This window comes from Lepus europaeus, chromosome 9 (genome assembly GCF_033115175.1).
Source record: "Lepus europaeus isolate LE1 chromosome 9, mLepTim1.pri, whole genome shotgun sequence".
Classification (NCBI taxonomy): domain Eukaryota; kingdom Metazoa; phylum Chordata; class Mammalia; order Lagomorpha; family Leporidae; genus Lepus; species Lepus europaeus.
In genome coordinates, this window is record NC_084835.1 from 8,195,816 (window position 1) to 8,222,247 (window position 26,432).

At 56.2% G+C, this 26,432-nt stretch overlaps 1 protein-coding gene across 1 annotated transcript in view; it reads left to right on the forward strand.

Moving 5' to 3' along the window:
* Positions 1-275: 275 nt before the first annotated feature.
* Positions 276-26,432, forward strand: part of SLC6A11 (solute carrier family 6 member 11) — a 113,807-nt gene continuing 87,650 nt past the window's right edge. The window contains exons 1-4 of the mRNA XM_062200070.1: positions 276-510; positions 3,145-3,279; positions 3,470-3,610; positions 7,283-7,373. Coding sequence (XP_062056054.1) covers positions 276-510; positions 3,145-3,279; positions 3,470-3,610; positions 7,283-7,373 — 602 coding nt within the window. The remainder of the gene's footprint in view (positions 511-3,144; positions 3,280-3,469; positions 3,611-7,282; positions 7,374-26,432) is intronic.

Here is a 26,432-nt window from a genome sequence, read left to right on the forward strand (position 1 = left end):
AGGAGCGCGGGAAGGGTGGGCGCGCGCGCAAGGGGCTGGGCGCGCGCGCAAGGTGCGCGCGGCTCTCCAGGCCGAGCCGGGCTGAGGTGGCGTGGGCGCCCCGCGGGCCGGGCCGCCGCGCGCCGCGTCCCCAGTCCCGTCTCCGCGCCGGCCCGGCCCGGTCCCCAGCTCCACCCCCTGCCTCCTCCTCCCGCCCGCTCGCGCCTCCTGAAAAGCCAGCCCGCCCGGGGCGGCGGCGCAGAGCCGGGCCGGCGCACGAGGCAGCCAGCGCGGCCATGACTGCGGAGAAGACGCTGCCCCTGGGCAATGGCAAGGCTGCCGAGGAGGCGCGGGAGTCGGAGGCGCTGGCCGGCGGCGACGCGGCGTCTGCGCGCGACCCGCGGGACAAGGCGGTCCAAGAGCGCGGCCACTGGAACAACAAGGTGGAGTTCGTGCTGAGCGTGGCCGGGGAGATCATCGGGCTGGGCAACGTGTGGCGCTTCCCTTACCTGTGCTACAAGAACGGAGGCGGTGAGGCGACACGTGACGCGCGGCGGGTGGGGCCATCGAGGGCGGGGGCGAGGGGGCGCGCGCGAGACCCCTGCCGCGCGTGCGTGACGCGGGGCCACCTGTGCCGGGGCGCGCCCCTGGGCCTGGCCCACCTGTTCCAGCGCGCGTGCGCACCGGCCGCTTCGCGCCCAAGCTTGCCACCCGGCGGGCGCGCGACGCGTTCTGTGTGGAGCGCGAGGTGCGGACGAGGAGCCCTAGCGCTTTCGGGTCCGGCCCTCAGGGGACGACCCCCGGGCAGGGGACGCTGTCCCCTGTGTGAAGGTGCAGGCTTCGGGGGCTTCCCGAGTGCCGGGTGTCGCGCGGAGCCGCTCGCTCGCAGGGCCTGCGCGCGGCCAGCCTTGTGCGCAGCCGACGGCCCCTTCGGCGGGTGAGGAAGACGAGGGTGGGAGAAGTCGGAGGGGACACCGAGGCCCGGGGCGCCTTCCTGCCCTCCCTGGGGTTGGCCCCGTCGCGAAGACCCTTCCCAGGCCTTGGTGCTTGGGGTCTTTCCTGTGGAGGAAATGGCGCCGAGCAGTTTCTTATCCTGGCCCCGGGTCACCCACCCCAGTAGCAGCGGCACCCATTTGATGTGGACGCGATGCATGGACGCTGCGGGACTGGGGGGTGGGGGTGGGGAGGGGGCAGGACAGCGAGGGGAGCCGCGTGGTGGCCGCACCTCGCTTGGCGCCAGACGCTTCCGGGAATAGGCAGGGCTCCTGGCCCAGAGCGCGGGGTTTCCGACCCAAGGACCCCCTCCAGGGGCCGTGCGCGCGGTCAGCAGGGCAGCCCGGCGGGTCGGAGGGCCAGCCATCTGGTCGCACTCTCAGGTGGCGTGGTTTCCCCGAGGAACGCCTGCGTCTGTGTGTTCCCCTTGCCTGTTTGCGGTGCCCCTACCGCTCCCCCACATCCTCAGACGCCCCCCCCCCCCACCTCCCCTCCGCCAAGGTTGCCCCGAAGTCAGCTGGCAGGGACGGAGCAGGAAGGGGCAGCGCGGCCCAGGCCCTTCCTTCGCAGACGGTGGTTGCCAAGGCGCAGGCTGCCCCGGGGCTGCTCTGCACTGGCCATGAAGTGGCCGCGGTGCTGGTGGCTTGGCAGGGGCACAGGGAGTGGACGGGAGGCTCCAGGCCCGCCCTGGGCTGTGGGTCCTGCCGCGCTCTGCAGGGTTAGCTTTTGTTAAGCTGTGATGCCCACTTGGAAACCCGTCAGGGGAACACCAGGCCAAAGCTAGTTTAACACATTTTTTCATACAGGAAATTGTGATGGCAAAGCGAAAGGCATTCCTGAAAGCAGAAAACAGGGTAGATGGGGTGAATTACAAATTCTGCCATAGTTTTTTTTTTTTTTTTTTTAACCAAAAGGTTGTAGTGAGTAAAGTTTAAAAATGAGTCATTGTATTTTTTTTTTTTTTCTTTCCCTTTCCTCTAACTTGCCAAGACTCTCCAGTGGGGGCACAGATACCTCCGGCTTGGCAGAGGTATCGTCAGGATTTGCAGTCCTGGCTCTGCGAGTCCCCACACCGCGCGAGGCTTTCAGAGAGGGTGGTCTGCTAGGTTCTGGAGTGGTCCCAGGTAGATGGCGGTGGCCCGGGGGCAACACCTGACAGCTCCTTTTAACCCCCGAGACTCCAGTAAACAGACACCCTCACTCGGACGCTTGTTGCTGCCTCCTGCGGCTGGATTATTGGCTGGGTGACTGCTCACCTCTCCAAAAATGCCTGCCAAGGGTTTCACGAGTGCTGTTGTGTGACGTCTCCCACTCACCCCTCACTCGGAAGAGCTAAGATCCTTCTAGAACCTGGCGTGCGCGGCTGTTCTGTCGGGCCTGTCGACCCTCGCCAGTACAGAGGCTCCACTTAGCCAGAGCGCTTGTGGTTTGTGGGATCCGAGCGTGAGGACAGCACGTTTTGCCGCTGTGTTTCTGCGGGAGAGGGAAGGAAGGTTTGGGAAGAGCCCCTGGCGGTGGTAACAGCTCCGGTTCACTGCCGGGATTTGATCCATTCACACACGGGCCCAGGCCGTGGATGCCGGGTTTGAGACGGGAGCTGAGCGTGGCCACTTCCCAGTCAAGTTCAAAGCCAACCTTGCTGGGGAGACCCCCAGCACCCTCAGTCCCTACCTGGGCTGTGGGGCTGGAGCCACTTAACTCTTTGTGGCCTGACAGTACTTGTGGAATAATTCCCTGAGGATACTTCCCTTGATGGGAAAGGTTGGATTTTTTTATGTTTTGGACACGTGATTGCCGAAGATGAAGGGTTTTCCTTACCTGATCTGTTGGGAGGACTTTGAAAGGACAGGGGCGACCTTGCTGGGTGGGGAGGGTGGATCTGGCCTGTGCTGGGACATGCATTGCATGAATGAGAGAACTGAGCAAATAAAGCTTTATGTTACTGTCTCTGCCGCCCAGCGACTCGGTCCCGGGCTGAGCAGCTGGAGCCGCGTTGTACAGGTGGGGAAGCTGGGGCAGCGGACGGCAGGGAGCACAGGGCGGGAACTGGAGTCGGTGCTCAGGATGCCGGCCTTGCACATGCAGGTGCTTGTTGCAGACTCCTGGAGCCGCCGGGGTGGTTTTAATCGCAGTCCTTTGCCTCCTCAATCGCAGTCCTTTGCCTCCTCACAGGGGCGTTTCTGATTCCCTACGTGGTGTTCTTTATCTGCTGTGGCATCCCCGTGTTCTTCCTGGAGACCGCCCTGGGCCAGTTCACCAGTGAGGGCGGCATCACCTGCTGGAGGAAAATCTGCCCTTTATTTGAAGGTGAGTGCAAGCGTCAAAAGGCGACGTGCGCGTGGTGGGCTGGGGAGGTCGCAACGCGCGTGTGGCAGGCTGGGAGGGGTCGGGATGTGTGGATGGGGGCTGGGAGGGGTCGCGCATGGTGACTGGGGGTGGTCACGAGGGCTGTTTGCAGGCGCTGGGCTCACGCGGCGCCCTTGCTGTGTGCTTTCAGGCATTGGCTACGCCACGCAGGTGATCGAGGCCCACCTGAACGTGTACTACATCATCATCCTGGCCTGGGCCATCTTCTACCTGAGCAACTGCTTTACCACCGAGCTTCCCTGGGCCACCTGTGGGCATGAGTGGAACACAGGTATGGCCCTCGGGGCACCCTGGGGTCAGGGCCGTGTCCTCGTCCCTGAGCTGGTGCCGGCCTCTGGGCTCTCGTCACGAGCCCAGCATCCCAGGATGGACTCGCTGAAATTGAGGGGTCAGTTCTGCGGGTGCTCTGGGAGTCGACGCCTTTGGCACAATCAGGAGAGCGGTGATTGCCTTCCCTGGGCAGAGTCGGGGTCTGAGAAGAGACCCAGGCTGGGATTCAGGCCACCAGGATGACCGTGCCAGCTCCGGCTCTCCCAGTACCCGCGTTTCCTGTGCGAGATGAGAGGGTGAGGGCTCCCTCTGGGGCTGTACACGGCAGCCCTCAAGGCTGGCCAGGCCTTAGGCCAACGAGCAGCAAGCTTAAAAGTGTGTGTGGGTGTCAAAGTTTAAAAGTCATCACGTGAAAACCCAGACATCAAGCTTCTTTGAGAAGCCTGGAGCTCAGGGGACCCCGGGGCCCGCATTCCCACGGCCGCCAAGGGTGGTGCCTGACAAGCTGCACAGCTTTTGTCTGGGGATTCTGTTGTTGTCCTCTGGTTGCCTTGGGCCCCACCCAGCTGCCTTTGTCCTCTTGATTCAGCCATTCACTAGCCGTCCCCACCCTGGACTGGATACTTTTATAGACGGCTTTCGGTTTGGACCTCCTGTTTGCTTTTGGATTTGCTGTCCTATCAGCGTTGAGTTTTAGAATCCCAGGGAAGGCAAATGTTGCCCAGCCCCAGCTTCAATGGCTGTGCTTACAGCAGACATCGCTAATCAACTGCAGCACTCTTTGCATCCGAGTCTAGCCTTAGCCTCAGAGCCCCTGGCAGCAGCACGCCAGGCAGCGCTGCCTTGGGACAGGCGTTGGTGCACTTGCTGTAACCTATTCGCCGTCTGTGTTACCACCCACAGTGAGGTCACTCCTGGAAGTGTCTGATTTGTAATGAAGACTCGGGAACCCAGGCTGGGTGTGGGCTGTGAGTTGCAGCCTTGGGCGCAGGAATTGGTGTGGTAGGGAGAATGGCTACACTGAGTGTACAGACTCACTCCAGGAAGCAGCAGCAAACCTGGCTCCCCTGCTGGGCATGGCTTCCTGGAGGCAGTGCCTCCTGTCTAGAGTGCTGTAGCTCTTCACCTGCCTTCGGCCAGGGTCTTCAAGAAGATGTGCATCAAACTGCAACTCGGGACGCGTGCCCGGAGGCCTGGGAGTGCCTGGTGCTGGTGCAGTTGTGTGAGCGTGTCATCTGAGGATCCTCTGTTCACACACACACACGCACACACACACGCACGCTCGGGGTCATCTGCACAACCGCCCATGTCTGCGCCTGACTCCGTTCACAGCTGAAGATGGACTCACGGCCAGGAGGATGGCGGTGGCCGGCAGGGAGAAGGCAGAGGTGGGATGGATCCCCTTGGTGGGAACACAGCCCAGTGCGAGAAGAACGGCTCTGCGGAGGAAGAAGCAGGTGACTGTCTGAAGTAGCACAGCCAGGGATAAGCAGCTGTGCTCAGCCAGCCCTGCCCCCTGCCCGTGATGCAGCTCTTCTGTTAGGAAAGCAGCTTCATTTCACCCGACGGCTCGGCCCTGCTCGTCCGCTGTGTGTTATTTGAGTCCCGTCGATTCCGTGTTTTAGTTGGTGTTGAGTTTGTAAACTTAATTTTGCCTTTATGGTTGTATGAATAGCATCATCGCAAACACTTCATTACTCCTTGTTTGTATATTATTAAACATTTTAATAAAAATGGTCAACCTTGGGTGGTGGAGTAAGTTTTTTTTCCCCCATGTTCTGGGAATACAATGTGTGTAATTCTGGTTTATTTTTTTATTTTTATTTATTTATTTTTTTGACAGGCAGAGTGGATAGTGAGAGAGAGACAGAGAGAAAGGTCTTCCTTTGCCGTTGGTTCACCCCCTAGTGGCCGCTGTGGCTGGCGCACTGCAGCCTGCACACCACACTGATCCAAAGCCAGGAGCCAGGTGCTTCCTCCTGGTCTCCCATGTGGGTGCAGGGCCCAAGGACTTGAGCCATCTTCCACTGCACTCCCGGGCCACAGCAGAGAGTTGGACTGGAAGAGGAGCAACCGGGACAGAATCTGGCACCCAGACCAGGACTAGAACCTGGGGTGCCAGCACTGTAGGTGGAGGATTAGCCTAGTGAGCTCTGGCGCCGGCCCTATAATTCTGTTTAAGAGAACCTGAGACAATCCAAGGGGTGTCCACCCCCAAGAAGGGGTTGGGACGCATCCAGACACATTGCTCCCATTGCTGGTTTCTCGGCCCCTCTCAAGCCTGAGTGTGCCCCCCCACCACCACCCAGTTCCTTTCAGAATCCAGTTAGCATCTGCCGCAGGCGTGGGGAGGAAGCAGGGGAGCAGGAGTCTTCCAGGGCAGAGCCAGTGACACCTGCAATGTTGGACGCCCTACATGTAGAAGCAGCACCTGCCCCAGAGACCGTGGGTGCAGCTGGGAGGGCTCGTCAGTAGGGGAGGGGGCAGTGGTGCCCTGGGGAAGTCATGCTGGGTATGCGGGCTCCTGGGCAGTGAATGTGGGGCCCTGGCCTCCGGAGGCAAGGTCTGGCTCTGTAAACAGAAGGGCTTGTGCCCCACGTCCCACGGTGGTGGACAGCCCCGGGCACTGGCCACAGCAGTTTGTTCTTATTCTGCGGGTGACCTCATAGGACAGGGAGCGGGCGCAGGTGAGCATGAAGAAGTGATTCCTTCAGGGAACTCATTTATTTATTTGAAAATCAGAGTGAGTGAGAGAGAGAGAGAGGGAGAGAGGGAGAGGGAGAGACAGAGGGATCTTCCATCTGTTAGTTCATTCCCCAGATGGCAGCAGCGGCCAGGGCTGGGCCAAGCTGAAGCTGGGAGCTTCATCCAGGTCTCCCAGATGGGTAGCAGTGGCCTAAGCACTTGGGCCGTCTTCTGCTGCTTTTCCCAGGCCGTTGGCAGGGAGCTGGTTCAGAAGTGGAGCAGGCAGGACAATGCCAGTGTTGCAGGTTGTGGCTTCACCTGCTACAGTAAACTTCAGCCCCAGGGTGGGGTTGGGCAGAGGATCTTTGAATTGGGGAAGGCTTCCCAAAGGAGGGGTTCGCAGGTTGCCCTGGGCCTTGAAGGATGAGTGTGTGAATACTTGCAGCTGAGAATCCATCCGCAGGTTTCATGAAGTGAGAAAAGGCGTTCAGTAAATCCTGTCCGAGTGACTGGCTGGAGGGAGGGGTGACGACGACACCGGGGCTCCCTTGGCGAGCAGTCTCATCCACTCTTCCTAGCTGCTGTAGTTTGAGCCCCTGGTCCTATAAAGAGGCACCGAGTCTCGGCTGCATACGCTATGAGGGACCTGGTCCTGTGGGCACTCTGTTCCTGTGTGGCCACTGAGGGGCCTGAGGCAGGGCAGTGGGGAGAGTGAGGATCTGGGGACAAGGCTGGGAGAGTTGGAGAGGGCGTTTGGGGTGCACAGGGGTGAGAGACGGGCCCCTGAGACCTCTGCTGCTTCCTGATGGCGCCGACTGTGTCTCCGTCACTGGGTGTGTGTGCGGTCTCAATGTCCCTGCCCCAAGCTCCTTGGGGGCCTGTGGATGTGGAGCTGCTGAGTGCGACCACCTGCTCGTGCCGTCGCCTCTGGGCCTCGTCCAGGACGCGGGTTAATCGTCTCATGCTGTCTGTCTTGTTTCCCCTGCAGAGCGCTGTGTGGAGTTCCAGAAACTGAACATGAGCAACCACAGCCACGTGTCCCTGCAGAACGCCACCTCCCCTGTCATGGAATTCTGGGAGTAAGTGGACACAAACTCGTGCACCTCGTGCCAGGCTCCCCTGGCCCTGCCCTCGCCCCAGCCTGGTGTGTCCTGGCTTCGGTGGGCACTCACCTGCCCTGGGAGTGAGCGTGAGGAGCGGCCGCAAGAGATGCCGCCTTGCTCCTTGATAACAGCGCGTGTGCTGCCTCTCGGGGCAGGAAGTGCCTGGTAAAAGGCTGTACACTTTAAAAATTCATTTGGAGCAAACGAGAAGCTAAAATGCGTTTGCAGGCAGCCAAGTCAAGGGTGCGCTTAGCCTGGAAAGAGGGGTCCCGGGGGCTCCAGTTTGCTTGCTTTCAGCAGCTGGACTGGCGGGCAGGAGGAAGCAGGTGCCCTCTAATGGACAGAGCCTCTAAAGAGGCAGGTGCTCAAGGCCGAGCTTGGTGTCACGGCACTGGTGTAAGGTATTCAGGAAGGGGAGGGCCGTTCCTGGGACGTGCTGGAGCAGAGCCGCTGATTTTCCCAGGGGTGCGCCTAGTTTTATGAGAGTTCCAAGGCATCTGTGGTTCTCACAGGACTGCCGTGTGCGGTGTTGTAGGTTGCACGCTGACCAACCCCAGGAGGCACTGTTCTTGTTGTGAATGAAGTGTGCCCTCCAGAATTCTGTAGTGTAACGTGCATCGGGACCATGGCCTTGGGGTTCCTGCGGTAGAGATGGGAGAACCCCATATCCCAGGCATGGGGTACACGTTCCCAGTGTGGACTGAAGCCCAGGCCAAATGCTTTCTGATATTTTCCTGTGTGAAAGCCCTGGCTTCACGGAGGAGCTCTTTGGCCCTGACGGGGGTGGGGGACTGAGTGATGGTTGCACTTTTCCCAGATGCTGTTCGGCCCCTTCTCTCTCTGGAGGCCGCCCTGCTGAGTGCAGATGCGTCGGCCTCACGCTCAGCCTTGGGTTTGTTGTGCATGTGTGCTTGCCCCAGGGTACCCAGGCGCCTCGTGCATATTTAAGATGTTTCCATTCATGCTGTCTTTCTCGGTCCCTTTGCCGCTTTGGTCACAGAATTCCTGAGACAGCGCAGTTTATAGAGAAAAGGGGTTTGGGTTCGAGCTGGGAAAGTCCAGCTCAGTGGGTGAGAGCGGCTCGGGCTGCTTCAGTGCGTGGTGGAAAGTAGAAGGGCCGGTGGGCCTGTGTGGGAGGGGAGTGTGAGTGTGTATTTGTGTGTGCACCTGTGTGTGAGACAGAGTAGGGAGGGAGAGAGAAGAGAGGGACCAGGCTTGCTTTACAGCAAGCTGTTCACAATACCTCACCTGACCCAGTGACAGTGAGAACTCCTGAGAGACAGCACCAGCCCCTGCCTGAGGCCGGGCCCTGCGACCAGACACCACCCACCAGGCTCCAAGTCCCAGCACTGATGCGTGGTGTGCAGGTGACATGTGCTGGAGACACACTTTGTCCTCATGGCCATTGTAACCATTTCTCGGATTACTTTGTAACACCTTTGTGTCTTTGCACAGAGCCATGAGCAACTGTGGCTCTCTCATCTCCCACCACCCCCCACATGCTCTTTCCTGGGCCGATTTGCCTACGTTGTGTTTACGTGTTTACGTTGTATTTATTCCGGACCTCTGGGTGGCCATTCAGAGGGTGGCTCGTTTGCCTGCTGTTGTTTGGTGCACCTGCTGACTGGTCTTTTCTATTGTGAGTGGGTGACTGGAGGTTTCCACACTGCGTCCCTGTCTTAGCATCTTGTGCCACTGGCAAGGGGGACCTGAGACCCTGCAGGTCACAGACCAGAGGTGGATCTCTTGCAGCTGTGCAGGGTGGGAAGTCCAAGATGTGTCGTTGCATCCTGGTGGAGGAAGAGAGCCGAGAGCACAGGACAGGGGGGAAGGAGGAGGAATTCATCCTCCTTGGGGACCCTGGCCCTGTGCCCGTGGCGTGAATCTGCTTGTGAGACCAGAGCCCTTGGAACCCAGTGACCTCCTGGAGGCCGTGCCACTCCTCCCCGTGGACCCGGGGGGCATAGTCAGGGCACAGCGAATGATGGAGAGGCTTCGTGGGCAGGGGGAGGGCTCCCTGCCCACTCTGTTCTATCAGACAACGCAGCAGCATGGTTTCCCGATTTCTGCTGAAATGGGAGTGTGTGACAGTTTGTGCAGCTGCAGCTGGGGATGGCTCCCGGCCTGGTCAGTTTTTGCCTTGCCAACAAGATGGACGTGAAACGGTGCCTCATGGGGCTAGGTCTGCCTTCTTCCTAAGACTTCTGAGCTGGGGCACCTTCTGGTGTCTGCATTTTTTGCTGTGAACTTGAAGTCATACCTTTTCCATGTAGATTGTCTCTTCTTATGGATGGGAGTCCTGACCCATTAGAGAGAGTATTTTTTTCTTTTTTTTTTTTTTTTTTTTTTTTTTTTTTTTGACAGGCAGAGTGGACAGTGAGAGAGAGAGACAGAGAGAAAGGTCTTCCTTTTGCCGTTGGTTCACCCTCCAATGGCCGCCGCGGTAGCGCGCTGCGGCCGGCGCACCGCGCTGTTCCGATGGCAGGAGCCAGGTGCCTATCCTGGTCTCCCATGGGGTGCAGGACCCAAGGACTTGGGCCATCCTCCACTGCACTCCCTGGCCACAGCAGAGAGCTGGCCTGGAAGAGGGGCAACCGGGACAGGATCGGTGCCCCGACCGGGACTAGAACCCGGTGTGCCGGCGCCGCAAGGCGGAGGATTAGCCTAGTGAGCCGCGGCGCCGGCCTAGAGAGAGTATTATTGGCTCTGTAAATATCTTTGTCCAGTATGTGACTTTTCTTTATTATTTATGACATGGAAAAGGTTCAATTTCATTGAAGTCAGGTTTCTCAGTTTTAATCTTTGCTTCTTGTTCCTTGTTCTCTTCCTCCCCCTCCTCCTCCTTCATGAGAGAGAGAGAGGGACAGAGACAGAGACACAGAGAGATCTCCAATCCTCTGGTTCACCCCTCAAATGCCTGCAAAGGCCAAGGCTGTGCCCGGCCACAGCAGGGAGCCAGGGACTCAGCCCAGGTCTCCCGTGTGGGTGGCCGTGACCCAGTCACTCGAGCCAGCACTGCTGCTTCCCAGGGTCTGCAGGGAGAGGAAGCTGGAGGCAGGCGCTACAGAAAGGAATCAAGTCCCGGCGCTCCACTGGCGTCTTAACTGCTGTCCCCTGCGCCTGGCCCTCAGTCTCTTCCTTGTGGTTTGCACAGGTGACGTCCTACTGAAGATATATTTCCCTCCCCCAAAAGTTGCAGAACGTTTTCTTCCAAGAATTTTAAAGTGTTGTATTTTTCATATTTAAGGATGTAATCTATCTTGGATTTTATTTTTTTATCTAAGGTAGAGGTCCAGTTTTATTTTTGTATTGATAACTGACTTCTCCAGTGGTACTTACTGATCATCCTTTCCCAAATGTTCATAATGCCAGTTTTTCTAAAACCATAGGCATGATTTTCGGCTCTCTGCTCCACTGGTCTTTCTGTGTATTGCTGCCTCAATACCACCAGAAGTTTTATTGTGAGCCTTAAGCTGGTAAGGCAGCACCCGCCCTCCCTCTGTTCTTTGGTCTTAGCCTTTCCAAGGAGTTCCTGGATCAGCTTGGTAAGTTAAACAATAAAAGTCAAGAACAAAGCAGCCCCCTGGTGTTTTTGGTAGGAAGTCTGTTGAAGTTGCAGCTTTATTGGAGGCAGCTTTAGGATTGGGCCTCTGTGTCCATAAATGTGGCACACCCAGCTCTCCGTGTGCTGAGGGTGTGTCCAGTCATGCCGCTGAACCATGGTTTACAGAGCAGTGGCATCTGGGTCACCAGGTTACGGACCACAGACCTCTGCATCGTGGTCTCAGAATGGCCGTCCCTAAGATGTGAAAGTACTTCGGAAAGTTTGCGGAAATAAATGGATTACAATAAGAGTTTATTTTGGTGCAAAAGATCTTGAAATCCATGCTTTTTTTTTTTCTTAATATGAGTTTTCCATGAACTCAGAAGCTCTTTCGTAAGTGATAGGGTGGAGGTCTCTTTGCTGGGTGGGGCAGTATGTGTTTTTCCAACACCACTGCACTGTGGTTTCTTGGAGGGGTGTTAGAGAGACCAGCTTTGGACCTGCACATTGGAGGAAAACATGGAAAATGCATCCTGAAATCCTAGACTGGACAGGGTCCCTGTGTCAGTTCTTGTTGTTTTGCACCACTAATTTCCTTTGTAATACATACGGAAAACCCTCATTGAATTACTGTTTGCTTCATGTGTTTGTTTGTTATGTTCCACAGTAGACTGTGGTGAAGTTGAACCTCTCTGGTTTTTCTGCCTGCTGCCAGACTATGGAAGGCCCTCAGTAGAAAGGATGGATGGATGGTTGAGGAAGACAGGCAGGCAAGCAAGCAATATGTCAGAGAATTCTGTGTGAGAACCACCAGGAGGGCTGTGGTGAGAACTTGTGCTGTCCTTAGGCTTTTCCCTCAACAGCACTGATCACTTCCAGAACCCCTGTGCAGAATCAGTGGTCCATTCTTAGACACCAAGTGGCAGCAGGGGACAGCTGGCCTGGGTCCTCATGCATAAGGACCTTTCTACCTGGTACTCAGTCATCCCAAGTGAACGTCCGTGGGGCGTGCGTCATCATTTGAGGTTTCTGTTTGGGTTGCATCTTTATCCTTTTCATACTACACTGCTGAACCCTGTGTCCTGAAAGTACTCGGCTATTGGTATGACACTCACCTGTTTCAGAAATACTTGGTTAGACAGCTCTCATTCAACATTTTTCCCCCAGAAGGGAACTTGGAACACAGAGATCATGGGAGATGCCTTAGAGCATCCTATGAGAAGCTGTTGAGCCATGTGAGTTCAATAGCTTACTTACAAGGCATTTGAAAGGAACTGAGTTGGGGCCGGCGCTGTGGCACAGTACACTAAGCCTCCACCAGCAGTACTGGCATCCCATATGGGCACTGGTTCATGTCTTGGCTGCTCCATTTCCAGTCCAGCTCTCTACTATGGCCTGGGAAAGAGCATAAGATGACCCAGGTGCTTGGGCCCCTGCACCTGTGTGGGAGACCTAGAAGAATATCCTGATTCCTGGCTTCAGTTCAGCCCAGCTCCAGCCATTGTGGCCATTTGGGGAGTGACCCAGCGGATGGAGGATCTTTCTGTCTTCTGCCTCTCTCTGTCTGTAACTCTATCTCTTGAATAAATAAATAATGATTTAAAAAATACTAAAAAAAAAAAAAAATAGACCTGAGTGGAAAATTGGGTATACCATGTTCATGGACAGGCCAGTCAGAAAGATGTCTGACAATGTCATAAGCACAACAGGCTCCTCATCAAATTCTCCACTGAACTGTTCTGTTCTTTGCTGTGTTTGAACATAACGAGCTTATTTATGTTTGAGAAGCTGTGTCCTTAAGTGGGGATACCCATGTGTGTTTGATTAAGCCAGTGATTCAAACTAATTTTTCTGTGGAATAAATGACAATCTTTCCTCCCTCTTTCTTCCCACCCCCACCCTGTGCAGTCCATCCTCTGAATTCTAGGGTTCCGCAGAACACAGTTGGGAAACACTTTGCTAGGAAGTGAGGTCAAAGTTGACCTCTGAGGCTTGAGGTATTTGAGATCTAATTCCCTTTCTGTGTGATGGCCCTTGACATGTTGGCTCAGTTTCTCCTCTAGCTCTCCTTGCTGTCTCCCTGCATGGCTGGTCCACAATTCCCCACTGCTGCTAGGTCTCCATTGCGCTCCTCCTTCCTCCCCATGCAGCCTCCAACTCCAGGGAACCTCATTCATGGCCATGCTTCCAGGACAAGGTAGACTTCCTCAGCTACCTGTCTGTCTCTCTGTTCCACGAACTTCTGAGCTTCTTGTGTATTTGTGGAAGATGGGGTTCTAGCCTCCGAGACAGACCCATAGGTTTCCACAGTATCAGTTGTGAGGCTCTGCTCCCCTGTGTTTGCCTGGCCATGGCTTTGCCTTGGCTGTGGGCACCTGGCACAACACACTCTTTGTGTTAGGGTCTCATTTTCCTTTCCAGGGTCTAAGCGAAATGAGTAGCACAGCCAGTGAGAGAAGCTCAGGTCCTTGGGTGGCTCTGAATTCTGACTGGCAGGGGCCCTGTGAGTCAGGGTAGCTGTCTTCCCTGTGTTGGATGTCAGAATCTGGCATCCTGGTGTCTCTTAACAACCCATTTTGCGTGGGCATCCATCTGCGGGTCTGTGTATTGAGCTTGTGTCCTCTGGCGGGATGGGGTGTTAGCAGGTGCGCAAAGAGCGGTTCAGCATCAGACAGCCCGGGACTTGTCGTCACTTCCCTCTTCCAGCCTCCACAGGTACTGGGTTTTGCAGGCAGCTCCCTGCTCAGTGCATGGACAGTGGAATCAAGGCTGCACAGCGTCCACTCAGCAAACACATAGTGAGAGCACATTGAGATGTAAGGGCGGCCGGTTCCGTGTCCTCACTTGTAGGACGGCACCCCATCTCTGTGGTTTCTCGTCACTGGAGGAGTTCACTCTTGGTTTTAAAGCCAGGTAGGCGTTTTAATGGATTGTCTTTGAGGGGAGGAGGAACTGGAGTGACAGGTGCCACTCCGTGTGGAACGGGGCGCCTCCTGCATGCCTCTTAGGTGCGTCTCCGCTATGCCCATTGCCCCCTGTAACCTGATTCCTTTTGGTCCTGTGGATGTCCTGGGCTTGTCCCATGATCAGTCTCTGGGCTTCTGCTGTTCCCTCTGCCTGGAAGATGGCTCACCACCTCACTGTGTGTCTAGCTCCTTCCTGCCATTGTTGTCATCCAAAGCTCTCCCCCAGTAGCCCAGCAGAGACAGCACCCCAGTCACGCCCCACCCCTGCTCTGTCTTACGTCCACGTGGTTCTTACCTCTCCTGCTTGTGCCTTTGGCTGCTTGCTGTGCTCTTTGTCCATCAGAGTTCAGGCCCAAGTTGGCAAGGACTGTGTGTGTTCTTCTTTTTCTTTTTCTTTTTTAAAGATTTTTATTTATTTGAAAGTCAGAGAGAGGGAGACACACACACACACATGCACACATACACTACACACGGAGAGATCTTCTATCCACTGATTCACTCCCAAAATGGCTGCAACAGCCAGGGCTGGGCCAGGCTAAAGCCAGGAGCCTCTTCTAGGTCTCCCATGCAGGTGCAGGGGCCCAAGCACTTGAGCCATCCACCGCTGCTTTCCAAGGTGCATTAGCAGGGTGCTGAATCAGAAATGGAGCAGCCGAGACTTGAACTGGAGCCCATATGGGATGCCGGCACTGTAGACAGCAGCTAAACCCACTGTACCTCAGTGCCAGTCCTCTCTGTGTCTTTTGGTCACTGTCGTCCTGCCTGAACATTCTAGGTGCTGAATTAATTTTTGTGCAGGTAAATGAATGGATGCCTGAGTGGTGGATGAGTGAGTGAGTGTTTCTGAAGCCCTGGGGCTCAGTGTCCTTGTCTGGTGATAAGAAATGATGATACCCACCTGTGAGGCCGAGATGGGGACCAAAGGAGACCTGTGCTGTGCCCAGTGTAGCTTTTGGAAAGGTTTGAACATAGCAGCAGGCTGTGGTTGGTTTTCCCATCTGTGAGATGGGGATTTGCCCTGTCCCCTGCCTTACCAACCATTCTAGGCTGTTGTGAGGATTTAATGAGATGATGTTTTCTGAGAAATGGGATAAGTTCTAAGTGGGGTGTGTGAGTTCCTTCCCGTTGCTTGAGGCTCATGTCCAGCCCAGCCTCTGTCTCTGCAGGTGCGGGTGCACACGTGAGCATGAGCTGCCATGGCTTGGGCTGGGTCCATTTGCCTGAAGAAGCCTTTGTGCCCTCTGTGCAGCATTAAGGGTGCCCCCAAAATCCATTTCCTGGGTCAACAGAGAACATGCGATGACACCCTGTGACTCTGCTAGCTTGGAGTACCTGCCTTGACTCCCATCCCCAGCGTGTCACCCCCCACGTGGCCAAAGTGCAGATTTTAGCAGACACCGTTCACCGTATGCTCTGTCACCTCCCAAGTGTGCGGCTGCAGCAGCTCAGCTTCTCACAGCCTCCATCTGCTTTCCTGGAAGTGGGGCAGCTGTAGCCGCCGAGAGCATGAGGTAGGTTGGTGCTCAGGAAGAATCCAGCACAGGGGAGAACTCAGTGCCTGGCTTTACCCGGATCTCCGAGCACCCGTGGGAATTCTTGCCAGTGCTCTTCCCAGAAGACTCATCGGCCGGGCTTGGGCTGTGCCTCCCAGCGCACATGGTGGACTCCCCAGTGCCTTTTCTTCACTTGACTGCTTTTTAAGCAGTCAGGTGCTTGGTGCCTCATCAGTAGTAGACGGTTGAGGAGGGCACTGCCCTTCCCTGGGGAGCACACGGCCTTGTAGAGAGGAGGGAAGTAGGGGAGGGTGTTTGGACAGGTCCCTGCAGGAGGCTTGATCAGAGCTAGGGTGAGGAGACCCGGGAGTCTGGACCTGGGGAGAGACTTCAGAGTCAGTGCTGCCTGGGATCAGTTGTTTTTAAATTATATTTAAACAATTTACTTATTTATTTGAAAGAGTTACAGAGAGGCAGAGGCAGAGAGAGAAAGAGAGAGGTTCTCCATCCACTGGTTGGCTCCCCATATGGCCGCAATGGCCAGAGCTACGCCAATCTGAAGCCAGGAGCCTGGAGCTTCTTCCTGGTCTCCTACATGAGTGCAGGGCCAAGCACTTGGGCCATCTTCTACTGCTTTCCCAGGCCATTAGAGGGAGCTGGATTGGAAGTGGATCAGCCAGGACCTGAACCAGCACCCATATGGGATGCTGGCACTGCAGGTGGTGGCTTTACCTGCTACGCCACAGCACCGGCCCCCTGGGATGGGTTTTGCAGGGTGGGTAGATGTCCATGAGGCTGTCCGTGGGGTGGGTCACTGGTGTACAAGGTGACAGGAGGAGCCTGGGTGGGTGCAGCATGTGCTGTGGTTTGCAGATTCTGCCTGCATCAGGGCCTGGGGGAGGGGCAGAGACCAGCACATCCGTCCACTTACAGTCGTCCCCTCTGACCCACTGTTTGCTGTCCATGCTTTCAGTTACCTGTGATCAGCCATAGCCCAAAAACATGGAATGGAAAATTCCAGAAATAATTTATAAGTGCCAAATTGTGCACCTTTCTGGATGACATGATGAAGCCTCACATCATCCTATTCTGTCCTGGCCAGTTAAGATGTGAGCCATCCTGTGTTGGGTGCCCTGCTCGTCCACGGTCACTGAGTGGCCATGTTGGGGTCAGGTTGTCCATCGTGGCTATGTGGTCCTTGTGTCTAGGTGACACAGCACCTAACAGCGGCCCAAGAGCACAAAGATAGTGATGCTGACAGTGCCAAAGAGCAGCCACAAAGAGCTTCCTTTAAGTGACAGGTGAAAGTCCACCTAATAAAGGGAAAAAAATACGTGCTGTGGTTGCTAAGATCCATGGTAAGCTATTGCTGTTTCTCGCTTACGGTGTCCAGTTTACAAGTTCAACTTTCTCCCAGGCAGAGGGGACAAGTGTATATTGGGCTTGTTACTACCTGCTGTTCAGGCCTCCACTGAGGGTGTGGAAACATACCCCCATGGATGCCATGAGACTCCACTACAAGTCTTAACTGAGTACCTACTATGTGCTGGGGACCGGTGGGGGTTCTGGGATGCAGCAGAGAGAGAGCAAGGCCTTCTGGGTGACCTGCGTCACAGACGTGCTGAGAAGCAGGAGGGGTTCCGTGGGGTCGCGATCACCCTATCCTGAAGAAAGAGCTGTGAGGATGGGGATTGCGGGGCCAGGGTTGGGGCAGGCCCCTGCTGAGAGGCACCTGGGCAGGGCCCTGCACCCAGTGGGGCAGCATTGAGGTGGGGACATTGGGGAGCCGTGGGGACAGTGACCCTGCTGTGGGAGGATGTTTGGGGGTCTGGGGAATGGCAGGTGGTGGGGAGGCTGCAGTGCAGTGTAGGTGAACTCGGGGCCTCTGCAAAGGGCTGCCTTCCAAGACTGAATCCATGCAGCTGTGTGGTCCTACCTGGAACAAGGCAGCCCTGCCCCCTGCCCTGCCTTGCCTGCCCCAGGCTGCCAGCTGGAGGCACTTGCTGTGGTCCAGGTGCAGGATGCCAGGTAGGGGAAGGCAGGGTGGAGGTAGCCTTGGAGGATGCTTGTTCTTTGGGCTTGGCCGTGCTGTGCCCTGAGGCAGGTGTGGGGACGGTTTCCTGACTCATGGGTGCCTCCGTGGCCATCTGCTTGCTGGAACATGTTGCTCGACCCCACACACCCTTGGCAAGCAGCCGGGAGGCTCTGGATTTGCCTGAACACTGAGCTCGTGGGTGCACCTGTGCCTTGTCCCCAGATCCCACTTCCAAAAGTTGGGTCTGTGGAATGAGACACACACCCTCAGCCTGAGTGTGTCCATGGTGAGCACTGCTTGTGATGACTAAAGGTAAAAAAAGAGGACTTTTGTAAAACTTTCTTGAATGTGACAGCGGTTCTGTAAGTTCAGCAACACCTGCTGTAAATGGGCGAAGCAGAGAATGTGCTGTTGTGGAGAGGGGCTGGAAGACAAGGCTGAGTGGATAGAGATAGGTTGCCGGGCAATCAGGCTGTGTCCCTTATCTTAAGTGCTCGGGACTGAAATATTTGTATATAGAGTAAGACATCTTGGGGACGGGACCCATGTCTAAGCATGAAATTGACGTGTCTTCCACAGCCGTTGCTTCGTTCGGTGTTTTAGTGCATCTGTGTTCTGACTGTGACCCATCACATGAGGTCAAGTGTGGGATTTTCCACGTTTCAGATTTGGGGAAAGATAACTGACATAATGCTGAAGATACCACTTGAGAATCTCACATCCCATATCTGAGTGCCTGGGTTTAAGTCCCAGTTCCTCTCCCAATTCCAGCTTCCTATTAATGCATGCCTAGAGTGCATCAGTTGATGGCTCAAGTGGTTGCGTTCCTGCTATCCACATGGGAGACCTGGGTTGAGTTTCTGGCTCCTACGTTTGGCCTGGCCCAGCCCAGCTATTATGGGAATTTGGGGAGTGAACCAACAGATGGGAGATATCTCTCTCTCTCTCTCTCTGCCTTTCAAATAAGTAAAATTTAAAATTTTTTTTAAAGTTTCAGATTTTGGAATTTGAGTTTCACATTTTCAGATCAGGACTGCTCAACCCGCAATACCATAGGCATAAGAGGGTATCTGTGTGGCTTTGTACCAGTAGAACGTGTGTGAAAAGATGCGCGAGAAACTATTACGAGGCCCCACAGTAGTGGGTGTGGGGGTAAGAGAGAGGAGAACAAGTGTTTTGCTTTGTGCTTTTTCATAGTGTTTGCATTATAAAAGAATTTTAAGCCAGGAGCATGAGTATATCATAATTGGGAGCAATGGGGTTATGCCCTAATGAACCAACTTCTTGTGAAAATATTTTACAGCAAAAATGTAGATCATACAGATGGGCTTCCAGTCATCCAAGCTTGGCCTCGCCCACCTTAAGTGTGCTCAGAACACTTAGGTCAGCCTGGAGTTGGACAAAACCATCTCACGCAAGCCATATGTTACAACAGTGTGGAAAACAGGGTCTGGCACTGTGGCACGGTGTGTTAAGCCATTGCCTTTAGTCCCGGATTCCATAAGGGCTCCAGTTCGAGTCCTGGCTGCATCACTTCCAATCAGCTCCCTGGTGATGCATCTGAAGAAACAGTAGAAGATAGCCCAATTACTTGGACTCCTGCACGCACATGGGAGATACGGATGGAGTTCTAGGCTCCTGGCTTCAGCCTGGCCCAGCCTCTGCCTTTGTGGAATTTTGGGGAATGAACTAGCAGATGGATGATCTCTATCTCTCTGTAACTTGAATAAATATAGTAATAAAAAAAAAAGAAATTGTAAAACAGAATGGTTGTATGGGTATGCTTTTGCACCATCAAAATTTCAGACAAACTTAAAAAATTTTAAATGTATTTTAGTGCCAGTGTTGTGGGTCAGTGGGTTAACACCCTGGTCCGTAGTGCCAGCATCCCATATGGGTACTGGTTTGAGACCTGGCTGCTCCACTTCCAACCCAGCTCCCTGCTAATGCACCTGGGAAACAGCAGAAGATGGGCACCTGCACCCACATGGGAGACTCGGAATAATCTGCTAACTTTGGCCTGGCCCAGCCCTGACTATTGCAGCCATTTGAGGAGTGAACCAGCAGATAGAACTCTGTCTCTTTCTTCTCTTTCTCTGTAGCTCTGCCTTTCAAATAAATAAATAGAAATCTTTAAAAAATTATTTTAAAGGCAAAGAGAGTGAGCGACAGAGTTCTCCCATCTACCGGGTCATTCCTCAAATGCCCACAGCAGCCAGGGCTGGGCCGGGCTGAAACTGGGAGCCTGGAACTCCACATGGGTCTCCCTTGGGCAGCAGGGCCCGAGTACTTGGGTTATTGTCTGCTGCCTCTTAGTGTGCACATGATGGGGAAGCTGGAATTGGAAGCCTAGCTGGGCCTTAAACCCAGGCACTCCAGTGGTGGACACGGGCATCCCGAGCAGGGTCTTAAGTACAGTGCCCAAGTGCTCGCCCCGAATCAGAAAGTCCAGAGTCAGAGACGGCCTGTGTGTTTAATAAAGGAAGCAGCACACAGTGGACTTGTGTGTCCAGGCTGCTGAAGTAGGCAGGGACCTTGCCAAGGTGCCCAGGTCAGGCCCTTTGTGTCCGCCATCCGTGAAGTATGAGCCAGGCCTTCCGTTCACCAAGCAGCATGGAGCTCTTCTCCACTGCCTGTGCCTGTGAGCACCCAGGGCCTCTCTCATCTCCAGGGGAAGCTCTGTGCCCCAAGTGTCCACTGCAGCAGGACCAGCACATGCCTCAGAGGGCGATGGGGTCCATACACTAGCCCGAGAGCCCCCGCCGAGGGAGGTGCGGCTTGTGCATACAGTGTTGCGATGCTATTTGGAAGTAGCTTTATTGAGGGCGTGGATCCCGGGACTGGCTTTGGGACCAGACAGCTGGAGTTTGCGTCTGCTTGGTTCTGTGTCACTCTTGACCTTACTTCAGTCTCGGTGCTGTTCAGCTTCTTTCCGTGGTAGAAATAACCGTTACAGTAGCAGAAATAGTGATGGGGCTTAGTAAGTCCTGCATAGCTCTGATCTGTTATTTGCATTCCTGACCGTTAACAATGAAAGTGTTGTGCAAAATCAGCCAGGAGTGTTTGGGTGTTTTCAGATTGGACGTCTGTAATGAAGCAGCAGTGAATTGACCTGGAAGCGTTTTGTCTGAGCTCCCTTTTCCTTCCTGTTGTGTGCTGTTAGGGGGAGGGAAGGAGCAGAAAGGACTTGAACCAGCTACTCCACAGCACCAGCCCTAGGTTGTTTTAAAGAGCATGAGAAGGTATATACAGCTTGTTTTTTTTTTTTTTTTTTTTTTTTTTGACAGGCAGAGTGGACAGTGAGAGAGAGAGACAGAGAGAAAGGTCTTCCTTTTCCGTTGGTTCACCCCCCAGTGGCTGCTCTGGCGGCACGCTGTGGCCAGCGCACCGCACTGATCTGAAGGCAGGAACCAGGTGCTTCTCCTGGTCTCCCATGCAGGTGCAGGGCCCAAGGATTTAGGCCACCCTCCACTGCACTCCTGGGTCACAGCAGAGAGCTGAACTGGAAGAGGAGCAACCAGGACAGAATCCGGTGCCCCGACCGGGACTAGAACCCGGGGTGCCAGCGCCACAGGCAGAGGATTAGCCTAGTGATCCACAGTGCCGGCCCAGCTGTCCAGATTTAATACTCACATGCACACACACCTGCTCACCTGTGCACCTGCGGAGTGGGGGAGTGAGGAGACACCCAGTGTGGGAAGGAGCACCAGAGCCGGGGCAGCCTGACTCCTCCTTACCACTGGGGTCCCTGGGCGAGTAATTGTGAAGCTGATTTCCTTGTCAGTAGAGCCAGAGCTGCATCCCACCCCCGACCTAGGATGGTTTGAGTGACAACTTGTGCATGTCGTGACAGTGCAAAGGCAGCGCACATTCGGCTGAGTTCAGACTTGGGACTGTGGATAGGGATCTCTTCCCAGGCTAGCGCTGTGCAGCCCCATCCTTTCTCCGACGCTGGCCGACTCTGCTGCGGCTGCCCATGGGCCCCGTGGTCATGAGGGGACACAGTTGACATCATGCATTGTGTTGGGTTGCTAGGCTGTGGTGTTCTGCAGGTTAGGTGGGCTTAGGCACAGAGCACCTGTGTCTCGTGCACAGGGAGGTGCAGGTGATGGGACTGGGTGAGCCATGGACAGCAGGGTGTCACTCATTGGTGTTAGCTCCTCCCAGTCTGCCCACTGTCACCGCCCCTCCCACACTTGCATCCATTTGGCATCTCAGATGGCTTGAAGTGACTCGGAAAGAATGGCCGGCTCCTGGTGGGATGCACCTGAGCTGGGAGCATAGCCCATCCCGACACGACCTCCTCATCCAAGGCCATCCCTGACACGTGCAGGTGACTCTGCTGACCACTGTGCATCTGTGTTAAACAGTGGCTCAGCCAGAGGACCTCACAGGGGCCAAGGGGGCCAAGCTGGCCTGTCCAGCCTTGCAGAGCAGCTTTCCTTGGGAACACAGGGAGCGGTAGCTTCTGCAGCACTTTGGGGCTGCCTGACCCTGCTGAGAAGGAGCAGGGGGCAGGAAGCCAGGGCTCCGGGGTCGGTGAGGTCCTTTCTGCCGGTCAGGGTCTGTGTCCCTCGAGTGCGGGTGCTCAGCAGCTGTGCAGCCCCTGTTTCTCAGCCTCCCCTTGGTGACTCCGCCTGCTGCCCTGAGTGGTGCCTGTCCTCCTTCTCCTCTCCTCCTGTTCCCTTGGGTCGCACCCCAGCCACGGAGGAGCAGAGCGTGCAGTACACCTGGGTTAGGAGACTGGGGTCCGAGGCCACCGGCTCTGTGCCTGAGTGAAGTGAGAGTCCGTGTGAACACTGAATTCCCTCTGAACGCTGGGTGTTAAGCAAAGCCACATGCACAGAGGGGCCTGACTGTCTCCCCCCGAGTGTGTGCCCTGCACCAGGGTAGGAGTATGGTGCCTGGGCATGCTCCGAGGACCCAGTGGACACCTGAAACTGTGGACAGCTCCCAACCTGGGCTTACTGCTCTGTCCTAGACATGCATGCCCACGATCAAGCTCCATTTACAAAGTGGGCGACACAAGAGCTGACAACAGTAGCGGTAAAACAGAGCAACTGCCACAGCACGCGTGGTCATGAAGTTGCTCCTGCACTCCGGGGCCATCGTAAAGTAAGAGCTGCTGGGATGGCAGCACCATGGTGCCGGGGCTGTCGTCCATCTGATGGCCGTGGCAGCTGCCGAGTGACCTGCGGGGGGCGGGGAGGGGGGTGTCATATACAGCCTGGACATGCAGGGCGTGGGTGGTTCAAATCCTCCAGGGACACGCAGGGCGGGGAGGGGTGGTGTGAGGAACAGCGTGCGGTGTAAAACTCGCAAGCTGCCTGGGTCTGGAGTTTTCTTCGTTGGCCGTTTCAGGGCATGGCCGACCGTGAGCCCGCTGACACCACAGACCGAGGCGGTGCCGTGTGGTTCTGGAAAAGCAGAAGCGTGGTGTGCAGAGAGCCCCTCCCTAAGGTTTTGACAGGTGTGCCGAGGGGTGAGTCGCATGTGGGGGCTGTGAAATCCGCCCCCACAGTTTTTCAGGTGTATGGGTCGGTGGTTTTGAGTAAACGTGAAGAGGGAGAAGCCATCAGTGCAGTGTGGGCCTGGGAGGTTCCATCCTGCAGCTCAGTCATCTGGGGCCCTTCCCAGCCCACCCACTCCCCCACCTCCACACAACCCCTCAGCTGCCGTCTGCGGATTTGCCTCTTCCGGGCATCGCGTGTTCACGGAGTCCCGGGACCCGTGGTCTCCTCTGCTGTGACACACTCAGGTCTTCCCCAGGTGGTCACATGGTCCGTGCTGCGCTGGGCTGAATTCTGTCTACACGGAGCTGCAGCGATCTGTGCGCGACGGGTGCACAGTGCTGCCCGCGTGGAGGTGCAGCCATTAGTGTCTCCTCGCATAAGCGGTACTGCTCTCAACATTTATGTACTTTTTTCTCACCCATGTTTTCCGTTCTCTTGGCCACATGCCCGGGGTTTCGTGTTTAATCCGAGAAGAATGTGCCATGCTCTTTTCTGTGGTGGCTGAATGACTTTGCCTTTCCCCGAGCGGTGTGTGAGGGTTCCGGTTCTCCAGGTCCTCGCCGGCACTGGTCACCACTGCCTTTTCTGGCACTGGCCGTTCCTGCCAACGTGAAGAGGGCTCTCGCTGTGGCTTTAGTTTGCATTCCAGTGAGGGTTGCTTCTACACGGGAAAGCGCTGGGTTGGACAGAGCGTCTCAGAGCTTCCAACATGCCCGTATTCTCACAGGCACCAGGAATGTCCGTGGAAGTGTAGAGTGTGAGGGAGGCTCTAGTGTGGTCTGAGTGCTCCCTGTACCTGGAGGATTAGTGTTCTTTGGAAACTGTTAGACCAGGACAGGGCTTTGCACACTGCTGGCTGGATCCCACTTGCTGCCTGTTTTTATAGATAGAATTTTATAGGAAGAAAGCCACTCCCATTCATTTACAAACTGCTTCCGATTGCTGTCACACTGCACGGGTAGTTGAACATTTGGGTCAGAAGCTGTGCAAAGCCGTCGGCAGGGGAAGAGGTAATGACCGGTGGCCTAGGCGTGCCTGGTCCATGATGATGTACTGACCTGTCACACAGGTACAGGAAGGGCCTGGCCCTGGGGCTGGTGCCTGTGGACAGCGTGGAACATAGTGTGATGGACTGGGGAGGGAGATTCCAGGCCTGCAGGGAACAGCAGCCGGTGAATGTGGGATGTTTGGGGACTGACGGGGACTTGTGGGACGGAAGCAATTGAAGAGGCGTCTCCAGACCCAGGCTCCCCAGGGCCCCAGCTGCACCCTCATGACCACACGGTTCTGGTCCTTGTGCCCAACACGGAGCAGAAGTGCCTTGTGGAGCGCACACCCACCCCTCAGAGCCAGACAGGTGTGGCTTCAGGTGCTGCCTCTGCCTTCTAAGCCACAGTTGTCTGTGATGTGGGAAGAAGCGGCTGGGAGGGCTGATGACGCGGCTCCACGCGTGGCAGGGCTGGCCCTGGTGAGCTGGCGCGAGATGCAAGCTCTCCGGGACCCTGTCCCTCCCATTGTGTCCCTGAGAGTGCGGCCTCCTGCCCGTTCACCCCTGAGGCTCTAAGCGGGGTGCTCAGTGTGTTTTTCGACACTCAGCAGACGGCTGCTGAATGGTTGATTGACACAGAGAGGCCCGAGATGGAGGGCAGGGGAGGGACTCACTCGGAGGCCCCGGCTTGGTTTTGGGGCCTCTGCGGTGTGTTCTGAAGCAGGGAGAGTTGAGGGCCGCACCTCTTCTTCCGGGAGGAGGGAGGGCAGCAGCCACCGGGGCAGCCACGCTCCCTGCAGGGCCGGCCGGCTCTTGTTTTCGCGCAGGGCCTCTTTCTGTGTGTGTGTGTTTGTTGCTTTGGGAGACCAGCGGTGCTATTTATAGCTCCCCGCTCCGTGCCAGCTTTTGGGGCCGTCTCCGCGTCCCTGGCAGCGCTCTGCCCCATGGCAGGTTATAAAGAAAGGTGATCTGTTTGCCGGCTTCGTGCAGGACATGGAGATGAGGCCGGGCTGGGGCCCTTCCCAAGGCCTCTCCCGGGCTCCAGGCTGGGGGAGCGTGGCCGTGGCTCCGCGTCGGTGTGACCGGCACTTGCTCTGGGAGCCGGGAGCTTCAGGTGGGAGGCTGTTTTCTCTGCACTCACCCTGGCCTTGCACTGAGACCCAGGAGAGAAACAAGGTGGGGCCTGAAGGTGGATGCAGTGTTCCGGCTGCGTCCCTCGGACCCCCTCTCTGTGGGCGGGTTCCTGGTGGGCGGTGAGACACATCGGCATCCCAGGGATCTGGTTCCACGTCCTGATTGGGTCGAGCCAGGCAAGTTATTTCCAGTTCCAGGCCTTGGTTTCTCTCCCTGTGAATTGGGTGTGCAGTTGGGTCCTCGTATCTGTGAGGGATTCCACATCTGTAAATTGACTCAATCATGGGCCAAAAATATTTGAAAAGAAAAACTGGACCTGTACTGCACGTATGTGGATGGTTTCTCTTGTCCTATTCAGTTTATGCAGTGTTCCCCTCACCTCGGGGTACCCGGAGGATGCCCACAGCTTATGAGCAAACCTTTTCGGCTTTTCACACAGGGCACTTGAGCATCCGTGGGTGTTGGGGTCCTGGAACCAGTCTCCTGTGAGCGGTGCCCTGGCAGCCGTTCTGTTGTTCTGAGGGCTTACTGCAGCCAGGAGGAGTCTCTTGGTCGGCACCTGTGTGGTCCCCTCCACAGGTGCTGCTTCCCCGTCCTCCCCACGTCTCCTACTGAGGAGGGAAGTGAGAGGCTTTGAAGCCCCCTCTCACCCTCCCCAGCCTTTCCTGCAGAGAGCATGTCCCCTGCCTCGCTCGCCTGCTTCCTCCCTGCTGTTCTGTCAGGGGCCTTGACCCTGTGCCCTACCTCCCTCCACGGCCCCAGGCCACCCCAGTTGCCCCAGCCTGAAAACCAAACCAGTGGAGGTGGAAGAGCTCCTGTGGCCCCATCAGCCACCACCTCTCTTGGGAGCTTCAGAGCCAGACTCCCTCAAGGAGCTGCCTCGTCCCACGGACTTCGCCCCTCCCCTGGCTGCTGTCCCCAGATGCCTCCCCCTTTGCCTTGGGGATGGGCCATTCCTGGCCACTGGCCACCTCTGCGTGGCCCTCCTTACGTCCTGCAGGGCCTCCTCTCTCCCTGTGCCTGGGTGTTGTCCCGTCTCCTCCCGTCTTCTCTGCGGGGCGAGTGCACAGGTGCCGTCTCCTCCCTGCCTGTCTCTCCTCAGTTCTGCTCCCCAGGCCATGCCTTCCCTGTGCATGGCAGCCCCTGGGTGTCCTGCCAGCCCCTGAGCTCTTCTTGTCTAGAGAACAAGTGGCCACTGCCCCCTCCTCCACCCACTGGCCACTTTGCTCTCACTTAGCAAATGCCCCCCGCCCCCAGCCCACCCAGGGCTGCGGCACGAACGTGTGGGCCCAGACTCCCTCTCCCCTGCTCCATGCCGCCCTGAGCAGCCCCCTCTGCAGCGCCCGTCCCCACCTGGACCAG